Source organism: Thunnus maccoyii, chromosome 12 (assembly GCF_910596095.1).
Source record: "Thunnus maccoyii chromosome 12, fThuMac1.1, whole genome shotgun sequence".
Classification (NCBI taxonomy): Eukaryota; Metazoa; Chordata; class Actinopteri; order Scombriformes; family Scombridae; genus Thunnus; species Thunnus maccoyii.
Genome location: NC_056544.1, coordinates 7,308,328 through 7,319,185, shown reverse-complemented (window position 1 = coordinate 7,319,185; position 10,858 = coordinate 7,308,328). Strand labels below are relative to the sequence as shown.

General features: G+C 40.9%; 1 protein-coding gene across 1 annotated transcript; it reads right to left on the bottom strand.

Annotated features, from left to right (window-relative positions):
* Window positions 1-337: 337 nt before the first annotated feature.
* Window positions 338-10,615, bottom strand: slc7a8b (solute carrier family 7 member 8b). Its single transcript, XM_042427794.1, has 12 exons — window positions 10,484-10,615; window positions 9,777-10,008; window positions 7,188-7,392; window positions 6,568-6,719; window positions 5,196-5,321; window positions 3,302-3,455; window positions 3,007-3,130; window positions 2,599-2,702; window positions 1,976-2,072; window positions 1,725-1,874; window positions 1,395-1,572; window positions 338-914 (listed from the first exon to the last, which is right to left on the bottom strand). The coding sequence occupies exons 2-12, from the start codon at window positions 9,931-9,933 to the stop codon at window positions 787-789; spliced, it is 1,575 nt and encodes a 524-aa protein (XP_042283728.1). The 5' UTR covers window positions 9,934-10,008; window positions 10,484-10,615; the 3' UTR covers window positions 338-786.
* Between the last annotated feature and the right edge of the window lie 243 nt (window positions 10,616-10,858).

Sequence of the window (10,858 nt, the reverse complement as noted above, 5' to 3'; positions counted from 1 at the left end):
AAATGTGTAAATTATGATTAAGAAAAATTAGGGGAAGGGTCAATATGCATTGCAGATGGGACCATTTTAGGAATATTTCTAATTTTCTATCATGGGCTTGCTTGTTCATATCAAGGAATTTCACTAATGGAACAGTAGAAGAAGAGCAATAAAGTTGTTTTGCTTAAGTGCTTTTTCTCTAATTCATAGAAAGGGCTGCAGACTAATGTGATAGGAACATATTTTTCAAGGAACACCAACTTCACAAGACTAAATGAGCATTAATCTGCCAGAGATCAACTGTCCATAGTGATAATAAAATCTAGAGACGTGTGCAGAGAAAAAAAAAATGCCCGTATGAATTAAATGAATCATTAAGCCATCTGTAAATTTTCATTTAAGTGAGGTGACAGTACAAACAATACATAGAGCTTGAACAACACATATAACATGAAAATTAAAATACTTTCCAGACTCACAAACCCCAAAACACACTGTACAAGACAAACAAATTTAAAATTCTAATGTGAAGACAGAAAAAATGACTGAGTCATAATTTCTGTTCAGAACGAGTGATATTTTATCTCAAAGACGTGTTGCCCAATCATACAGTGAAACTAGTGTTCAAGATTAAGGCCAGTAAAAAGCAGAGCAAGTCCAGTGCAGTGTAGAATATATTCCTCAAGTGTTAATAATGGAACAATTTCAGTGTATCTTCATCTTTCTGGGAGTCTAAACTAGACTTTTTTCCTCCCCAAACGACATCTGAGTGCGAGACATTGTCTGTGTTTTTGTGCGTGCACATGTTCAATCAGTTGTTTGTGAGGTTGTTCCGTCTCCTTTATCTTTATTTTGAAGTCCGTTGGGCTCTGGGCTCTCCTCCATGGCTGGGTAGACCACCAAACAGAGCTTTTGGCACAGATGAGTCATTTTACCTGGATAGAGTTAGTAACAGAAGAGACCGGGGGAAATCATTTTGATATTAGAAAATAATGGTTCTGTATCAAATTGGGTTGACATTTTATGAATCCAGTTTACCATCTAGAGGTACAATTACACAGAGTATGCCATCTTTCACCTGAACCATAGTGGAAAAGTCCATTTAAGCTGCATTGTTGCTTTTGTTTTAGGGTCAGGGTCACCTTTAGCACTGATAAATGCAGCAAAACTGAACATCTGTGTGCTTTAACCTCTTAACCCCGGCATTAAATAGCGAATCACACTGCAGCTCACACAGAAGTGTGGGCAACTCAGACTTCAAACAGTATTTTTAACAGGTCAAACTGATCTAATGTGAGATCCAGAGTTCTAATAAAACTCATGAATACACCCTTTAAATAGTGCTATAGTGCCATAATCCAGTCTTTTTCAAAAGAAGCCATAAAAATAAAGCCACCACCAGGAAGTTGCCTTACCCATAGAATTATCAAAACACTGTGGCTTGTTTTCCCAGTAGACTCCCAGGAAATATATGGGGACACCAGTCATCATGATGGCCAGACCAATGCCACAGACGATGGGCTCAGAGTAGAGGGAAAAGACCAGCAGGAAGGCCCAGAACAGCAGGTAGATCACTGGCCATACCAGGCTCACCTGATGAGGGACAAACACTGTTGTAAAACCTCAAAAACCCTTCTCAACACACGTCTGCACATCTTTTGTGTTGCCAATATGCCATGACAATTGCAAATTTCTGAACAGGTGGTGCCAAAAGTTCAATTAAGTTGCCGTGTCTGTGTCTTTACCTTGATGGGTCGATACATGTCAGGCTGTTTGAAGCGCAGGACAATCTGCCCGGCAACAGTCACACCATAGAAGAGGTAGTTGATGAAACCCACGTAGTTTATAAGAGTGTAAATGTCACTGGTGCACAACATCATTAGCGTGGAGATCAACTGAATGTGAGGAGAGGGGGAAAGTAAGGGTTTCTTCACAGGGAGAGGACAGAGTGCACACAAAAGACAAAATGTTCTGTTTTTGTTTCGTCGGGACTCACAGTGAACAGCAAGGCTGGGATGGGAGTGCAGCGTGAGACGTGGATCATGGCCAGCAGACGTGGAAGATGACCTTCCCTCGCTCCGGCAAAAAACAGCCTGAGAGACAGAGCAGAAGACAGTAAGTCTTGAGAGCAGAGCCAGCTGGTGATTGCTTACTGTGTGCACTCGCCAGCTCAGGGGAACAGCTCAGGGAAAACACAGTTCAGTTGATTGTGGAAGCACCAATGCAGAGACGAGCTGCTGAAGTGAAAATGCAGGGTGAAAAATGGACCAAACAGGAGAAAATGGGCTCGGTACTTTTGGGATTTGTTACTGGTCAAATCAAATATGCTTCTAGAGAAACACAATCCTCCATTTCAGACTCTTTAGGTACAATCAGAAATCCAGCTTGTGGCCCCGGGGATGAGTGCTTATGCATTTTTTCCTGTTAAGAATTTCATTTTCACCCTGCTTACCCCGTTTCCCCATGTACAGGTATGAGCCAAAGTATATGCATGGGAGTGAGAAACTTTAAAAAAAAAAAAAAAAAAAAAAAAGAAGGCAAGAAACCACAGCATCCACAGAAGCTTCAATGAGAGGAAAGGTGGGACAGGAGGAGGGAAACGGGGGAGGACAAACTGACCGCGACGATGTGAAGAGGGAGCCATTGACCCCCCCGAAGGTGGAGAGCGCCACAGAGATGGGCATGATCCATGACATTACTCCTAGCAATTTCTCTCCAAATGTCTGGGAGAAAACATTAGGAGTAGAGAGAGCAGAAGAGGAGGAGGAGAAAACAAGTACACAGTTGAAACACGTACTTTAATAACAGCAAACTAATCAAGACATTTCAAAATGGAGTACAGGAGGGAGACAAACTAAGCATTACTCTACAATGATGAGCATGCGTCATTAAAATGAAAATGGCTGCTGGGGCGACACAACTACTCCATTACAGGGTGATCACAAACTTAGATGCAGATAAGCTACTAACTACATGCATAACCACACATTGATTCAGATTTGGGTGACTCTGGGTCTATTTTCTCACCACTGCCACAGCATTGGAAGCCAGCAGCTCTTGGGGGCTCATGGCTGTGACGTAGGCCACGTTGGCAGACACGTAAACGAAGGTGACCACGGGGATGGAGATGAAGATTGCACGTGGCAGATTCCTGTAGGGTGAAAGATGAGATTACTGTTCTGACTGGAGCTGGATGTTCCCATAGAAAAAACTGTTCAAACATTTGATTTAATCTGTAAAACATTTAGGTATAAGAACCCTTTTTTAAAGACATGGCTGACAAACAGAGGCTACAAGCTAGACTTCAAGAGACGTGTGTCACCTGTAAGGGTCGACCAACTCTTCTGTGACGTAGTTTAGGAAATTCCAGCCTCCATAAGCAAAGGAGCCTTGTAGGAAGGACAGAGCTATGAGACCAACATCATAGTCACGGAAGGTCTCGAAGGCATGCGCTGGCTCTAACCAGTAATAATGACCTGTGAGGCAAAAAAAAAAAAAAAGAAGAAGAAAGAAAAAACTGAATTTAAGTGTCGATTGATGTTCACCACCAAAGTCTGAGCAGCAGAGGGCGCCAGACAAAAGATACACAGCTTTTACAGGACGTTCAGGTCTTTGACTTATGATAATTCGATGTAAGAAATAAACCATGTATAGGTTGTCACATACAGTTTATTTCTGCCTTTTGATTACCAATGCAGTTTTTTTTCTATAATACCATCTACAAAGACATCTTGGTTATATAAACGTATAATCAGACTGGCTAATGTTTTCTTTTTCTCTTTGGAACGCTTACCTATAAAAAGGAAAATAATTATAGGGCTGCAGTTTTATTCTGAAGAATGCTTTAAAAAGTATTTCATTTACCAAAATCTAGATACAATGTATTTTAGTTGACATCCACACACACACACACACACATCTAATTCATATTGACTGCACTTAAATGTGTTTAATTATATTCTGTGTTTAAGAGTTTCAGAATTCTTTCTCACAGATAGCCAGCAATAATCAAATCCAGATCAGATTAAAAGTAAAATATATACAGTATACATGTATATTAATGAGCCTGCATCTTCAGCTTCTATACCAACCAAAGAGGAATATGACAAGGCTCATCACATGAATGAGATTGTTCACTGGGGCTGGCAGTGTGTGTGCGTATGTGCATGTGTGTAGAATGTAGTTGAGGATTATTGGTGGGATGAAGGGCTAAAAGGGACTGTAATCCCTTGTTCATGTTTGGATCATAAATCCCGTGAGAGGCACAAGTAGACTATATTGTGATGGAAGTGTTCCTGCTTCAGTTTCCCCAAAATGTTGGTAACATGATGCCAAAGCTTATTTCTTGTTAATCTCAAAACGATTAACAAGGAATAAAAGCCACACCATTCTAATTGTTGCCTTTTTAAGAGCAAATGCTGAAACACTTGAGAATTTTACTTCTAAGTTTTTGAGACATTTTGAGAAGGAAAACAGGTTGAACTGCTCATGATTCAGACAAACGCAACCCGAGACGAGGAGGAACACAAGCCAAAAAGATTCAGATACACTGTCTGTCCTAAAACAACAGTCAGGTGCCCAAATGAACACTGGCACACGCTTTTCTAGCCATAATCATTCCTCCTGTTCATACTGGACATTAAGAAATCCTTTCATAATGCACTATCAATGGAAGTGATGGGAGACCAATCCACAGACCTCCTTCTGTGCAAAAATGTATTTAAAAGTTTATTTGATCTTTGTTTGTTGAATTTATTTCAACTGTACAATTTAGTCAAATCCAGTGAATATCTGGAAAAGTTAGTCTTTTTAATTCTCTTTTTGTTAGGGTTCTTCTACTGCAGCTGAACAGGAAAACACTGTCTGTCATTTTTTACTACGAGTTTTTACTAAAAAAAAAAAAAAAAAAAAAATACCTCGGAAGATCCACTTTATTTGACTAACTCAGAGAGTTGAAGCCTCATATTAACTTCAGATAAATTTCAAAATACATTTTTGCTCAAAATGAGAACTGTCTTCCATCTCTTATATTGTAAGCACATTTGTAATGGATCTTATAAAAGGCCAGTATGATCAGGAGGAATGATTACAGTGAGCAAAACCTGTTTCAATGTTCATATGGGCACCTGACTATTGATTTAAGACTGACTTAAAAAATTGGGCACCCATCTAATAAGTAAAACTCAGTAAGAGACAGGAAAGAGAGGAAATACTACCTTTGCATATCTGGACGACACCTATGATTATGATGAGGCCCAAGGCCAAAAGCTTGCCAGCAGTGAAGACATCTTGGACACACGTGGCCCAGCGCACACTGTGGCAGTTCACCCAGGTCAACAGCACTAAAGGCAACGAGAGAGAATATGACATTAACTTAAAATGTTGTGTCTCTTGAGTGTTGACACAGGCACCACATTTTTAGTAATTTTCACTGCTAAATGGCTTAGTATGATTTGACATTTTCTGACTTTAAGGTAGGGCAGGGTACCAAATCTTCTCACATCAGGTCAATTCAGTTTTCTGACATTTTAAGTGAAACTAGTCCCGAATCTAAACAAAGTAGTTGGTACTTGTCTGTTTTTTTTCTCTTTGAGAGAGAAAGTTCATTTTCAATGGAGCTGAGGTACAAACATACAATAAAATCAAATAGCAATAAAAGAAGTATACATGGCTATATCAATATCAGTCTACCCACAACTGCCCACTTATCACCATAATCCTCTGCAATTACAGTCTGTTTCATTACAAGCCTCGTGGTTGCAATTTAAAAGGCAACTTAAAAACTTATCAAATCTCATGTGGAGAGCCAAACCACCAATGAACTGATCTACAGTACCAGTCAAAAGTTTGGACACACTTTCTCATTTCATTCACTTGAATGGGAAAGTATTGTTTGTGTATCCAAAGCCTGATATATCATATTCCTCTGTGCCGTAGACCTCATTTACTGTCCAAAAATGATCAAAAACAAGTTAATGAGCCACACCATTGCACTGGGTAACATGTTCCTTCACCCCAAAGGCAATGGTTACTCTAGTTTGTTTAGAAACTGCTCCAAAGAGTAATAAAAGCAATAACATTTTCAGTCACCAGAGAGAAGTTCCTTGTACGACAGACACCATTGCGCATACGCAGTTCCATTTACAGAGCTTCGTTAGCTTCTTGTGCTACATATTACAACCTCTTGACTTTGTTGAAGTTCTTTGAGAGTAGCACAAAGTTGAACAGTTCATTGTTGGTTTGGCTTTGCACATGAAATTTGTTGACAATAAGAAAAATACAGAAAATTGCTAGACTTATCCTTCAAATTAACTGATGCATTTGGCTTTGACAGCTATGATGTGCATATGCTGTCAGGCCAATATTGCCAGAATTTCTGCACATCCTTGTTCGCTGCCTCACCTACTATTAAATCTGCTGCCTGAAGGGGTTTCTTTCAGGAATAGACTTAATAGTAGGCAACAAAAAGAAAAAAAAAGGGGCAGAAAAGAATACTCTTTAGATGTGGGACTTAAAAACACCTTTAACTATAAATACAGTGACCTCAACCAATAGCAATTTAATCTTCAACTTTACTGTATCACTCACACAGGCAGACAGCAGCCAGCAGGCGGAGGCCAGTCTCTGGTGGGAGGCAGGAGGGAAAGAGGGGCTGCAGGACGTAGTTTGCAAAGGTGAGAGCGATCACAGCCTGGTTTGTGGGGTACATGACCAACACCGCAATCCACAGACGAAGGAAACTGGGACACAACGCAAGCAGGTGGTTAATGAGACATGGCAACACACTCATGTCCACCAGCAACTGCATACACACCCACACACAAGTACGACACAGTGTGTGAGAATACCACCCCTCATTACGGCAAAATGTAGTGGAAAACAAAAAGGAAATTAAAATCAAATTAGCATGTCAGCTAAGTGCATTACAGTAATGTATTGCAGCATTGTTGTTAAAGAGGAGAGAAATGAGTGGAACTGGGTCAATGACATTCTGGGATGCTGGAAATAAACTACATTACAATGGGCTTTAATTACATGGCGAGCATGGCTGGGAGGAGGAGGGGTGGGGGCGGGTGTTTACTGGGAAACCTTAATTAGAAAGGGCTTGCTACAATCTTGCTATGTAAATTTCCGAGACTGCTTTTATCCATCATGTGCCAAAAATCAGATTTTAAATCCTACACATGGGGGATAACATTTCCTCTCACCCAGCCAGTCCTCCAAAGATGTCCTTGACATAGGAGTAGTCTCCCCCCGACTTGGGGATGGTCACGCCCAACTCTGCATAGCAGAGAGCACCAATGGCTGTGATCGCTCCCGTGGTGACCCACACAATCATGGCTACACCCACTGAGCTAGCATTCTCCAGCACGCCCTTAGGACTCACAAAAATCCCGGATCCAATGATGTTACCTGAGTGAGAGGAAAGACAGACAGACACAGAACAGATAAAGAAACGGATCATTAAGGGCTGGATGCTTTGAGACTGTAATCAATGTTACCATTTCAATACACAGAAAACAAACTGAATACAGTGTATTACATGACCGATCTTCTGTATAAAGACGCATCACATTGCGGATACAGTGGCAAAAAATGAAAGGAAACATGAGGCCACTAAAGCTGAATATAGGCCATAAAGGGAAAGCTACGGTTTCCTGTCACATAATGTCCCATTTCCTGTAGTGCTCATGTTTTCCTATCTGATAAAAATCTCTTCCAAAACAGAAATAAATTGTAGTAGTCCATAATTACGGCTTCTAGTAAAATAATCTTTTTGTATCATTTCATTAAGAGATGCAAAGAAATGTGAAATAGTAAACAGAAAGAAATTGAATACCCACAAAGCCATTAGCAGAGAAAAAAACCCATGCTATTCCCATATGGGTCGTTTGTGGATTTGCCGGTTTGTAGGGCCTGCCGCAACACTCCCTAAGCGGATCCTTTTGTGGGTTTTCTGTGGGCAACTTACACTTGGCCTGAGCTGCATGTGTGTACTCTGGGGCTCGGTTTACTCGTGCCAGGGCTGCTGCTCTGTCTAGCCTTGACCCTCAGTGGACAGATCCCCATGTGAATTTTCTATGCATAGCCCACATTTAGTGTGTCATGGACTTATACTATTGAAAGTAGTGTCAGACAGTTACAGTGGTACCAAAACCAGAAGAGACCATTATCAGCTTTGGAGAAGCTAATATCATTTCTCTAATACATTTACTTTGCCTTTGTTTGGCAGAGGAAATGTTTGCTTTGTATTTTTTAATACCTGAGGAGATGGCAGAATGAGTTATATATTATAGTTATATATCAGCCTTCAGCCTTCTTTTCCCAGCCTTCCATGGCTGGAAAAAGATAAGAGGGCATAGTTCACTTATGAAAGAGAGTAATTATACGCACATCACATAGCCTAGGAGGCTATCAGGAAAACAGCATTTCTGTGGCTTGGAGCAAGTGTGCAGGCATTGCCTTTTATCATTGATGTGGTTTACTTATGACCAAGAGACACCTGCATGTTAACCCCAAACAAAACTATTTACACTTCAAAATGCACTACTGACCTGATTTTCTGCATTTTGCAAGACATGACATCCCACCTGTTATTGCGAACCTGCATCACTTTGTGACCTACTGGATATATGTGGCTGCTAAGCTTGTGATCAAAAGCAATTGCATAATTGTGATGTTAACCTGTCTCAGCAAGGCCAGGGACAGAAACAAACGGAGAAGAGTTAAATAATGAAACAATTATTGTTCCACATGTATGCTGATCAATTTTAGTCAATGTTTCTTTTTATGAAGTTAATTTGTGAATCATATTGGTTGGATTAACCTTTAATAAATTAAAACACTGTGCTGCAATTTGCCACCATTGTTAAATCTTTTTAGAGCCACAGCATACTTGCAGCAAAACACTGGGATCCCACAAACACAGTGTGCTTGCAGCAGTATGAAATGGGATTGGTGTGGGCTGTATGGTAGGCCCACATATTAGGGCCGCCATTTGCACTGGCAGATGCGAGCTCTGTTAGGGCTGCCCAAGTGGAGCCCAGTTTTCAACAGACAATGGCTCCACACATGAAATAGCACAATTTACTTAGTAGTTGAGCAAGTCGAACAGGGTTTGAGTTTTCACACTCATCCATCCATAATAATCTATACACATTATATTGGGGCCAACACAGAAAATGAGGCTACAGCCATTTCTTTCCAATGGCGGAGCGACCACGCTCTAACCATGCTCCTGACGCTGATGGAAAATGCAGCCTCAACAATGGTGGACAACCATTAGTGGGATTGCTTTTTATTGACTTTTCTTTTGTGTGGGAAGTAGGCTGGGTCTGACCAGGTTTGATCACAGCTTGCAGTTCCCTGGAAACATAAAAGTGACTGTGAATGAGCATGCGGGGGATGTATGATGCTGAAAGTGCACTGAGGATGCCCAGAAATCATGACAGAGACCGAGGATGTAAATGAATCAATGTCAACCTGTGATGAAATTTAAGTAAAAGAAAAATGTATGATTTTCAATCGCCATTTAGGTTATTTTTCTTGTCAGTACAACTTAAACAATTTCATACTATAGCCTGTATGACTATTTGATGGATTTTTGTTCTTGAAAGGGGCCTTTTACCTTTTTCAGCCTTAACTATTCATGTCAATGCATGGTGTGAAATACCAGTGATACATTGGGGTCTTAATGCAAAAAAGGCAGAAAATTATAGTTGAATTAACATACCGGTGGGTACTTTCTCCATTTACCAGTACAGTTCCTGAGAGGAGAGACCACCACATGAACTTACCAATTATAATACCACAGGCGCTGACAAGTCCGATTTGTTTTTTTAGAGCCACATCTGAGCTTCCTCCTGCATCTTCCCCTACACCCGACTGGGAGTCTGCGGGCTCCGGCTGACTGGCCCCGCTGCTGCCGCTCCGCCTCCTCGGACCCTCGGACATCTTGAGGCCCTGCTAGTCCAGAGTGCCCTCCCCCCGTCTTTTGTGGTTCAGGTGAAGGGAGCTGCGCCTCTTTACCTACCAAAACATAAAATAAGTATGAAGGCAAGCATTGTCTCTGAAAGAGCGTCAATTCCTCTGCCAGACACACTTGCTGAGTAATTTCTCCACTGTTACTTTCCTTCAGCCCATTTGAGGTCAGAAATGCTGATGGCAGTGGTTTCTGTCACTTCAGTTGGTTAGAAACCACATTACAGTATTAATAATTCATAGTGCTACATGATAAACGACCTGGACACTTTACCTGCAGGGTTTATTGGTGACTACAGACAGACTCTGAAAACATTTCAGTGTGTTGTCCAAAACACACAGGCCCACTTTAGCTTAAATGTTAAAGTGTTCAAGTTCAAATTCACCGGTTTCAGGAGTCTCGCGGTGGGACTGACCCGGCTGTGCGGGTTTGTAGTTAACACTAAAGCCATCAGTGGGAACCTCATGCTCTTTATTTCGCTGTGTAAAACTGCAACAAGCAATTAATAAAAGGGTGACTCACCTTTTCAGCTGATGTGACTTGAAAAAAAAAAGCCTGAAAGCTCCCCGTTATGTGACGGACTTCATGTTGGGCTGCATGACTTTCGGCTGGCTGTGGTGAGCGGGATAACAAAAGACTTCCAGCTGACTGCCTCGATAAATAGAAAAGCTGGTTATTTTCAACCAATCAGCGCGGCCCAAATTGTCAACACGCCTCAGACCCCTCCCTCTGAAGTGAGACTCAAGTGCTGTTTATCTCATTGATAAAATACAGAATCAAAAATTACTAGAGTTCGTCGTTACAAACTGGCTTAAATAGTAACGAAAGTGAATTAAAAAATTGTCCAAATCTGTCTTTATTCAAGTTTTCTTTTAACGACAAAAGTAATTTGGATTT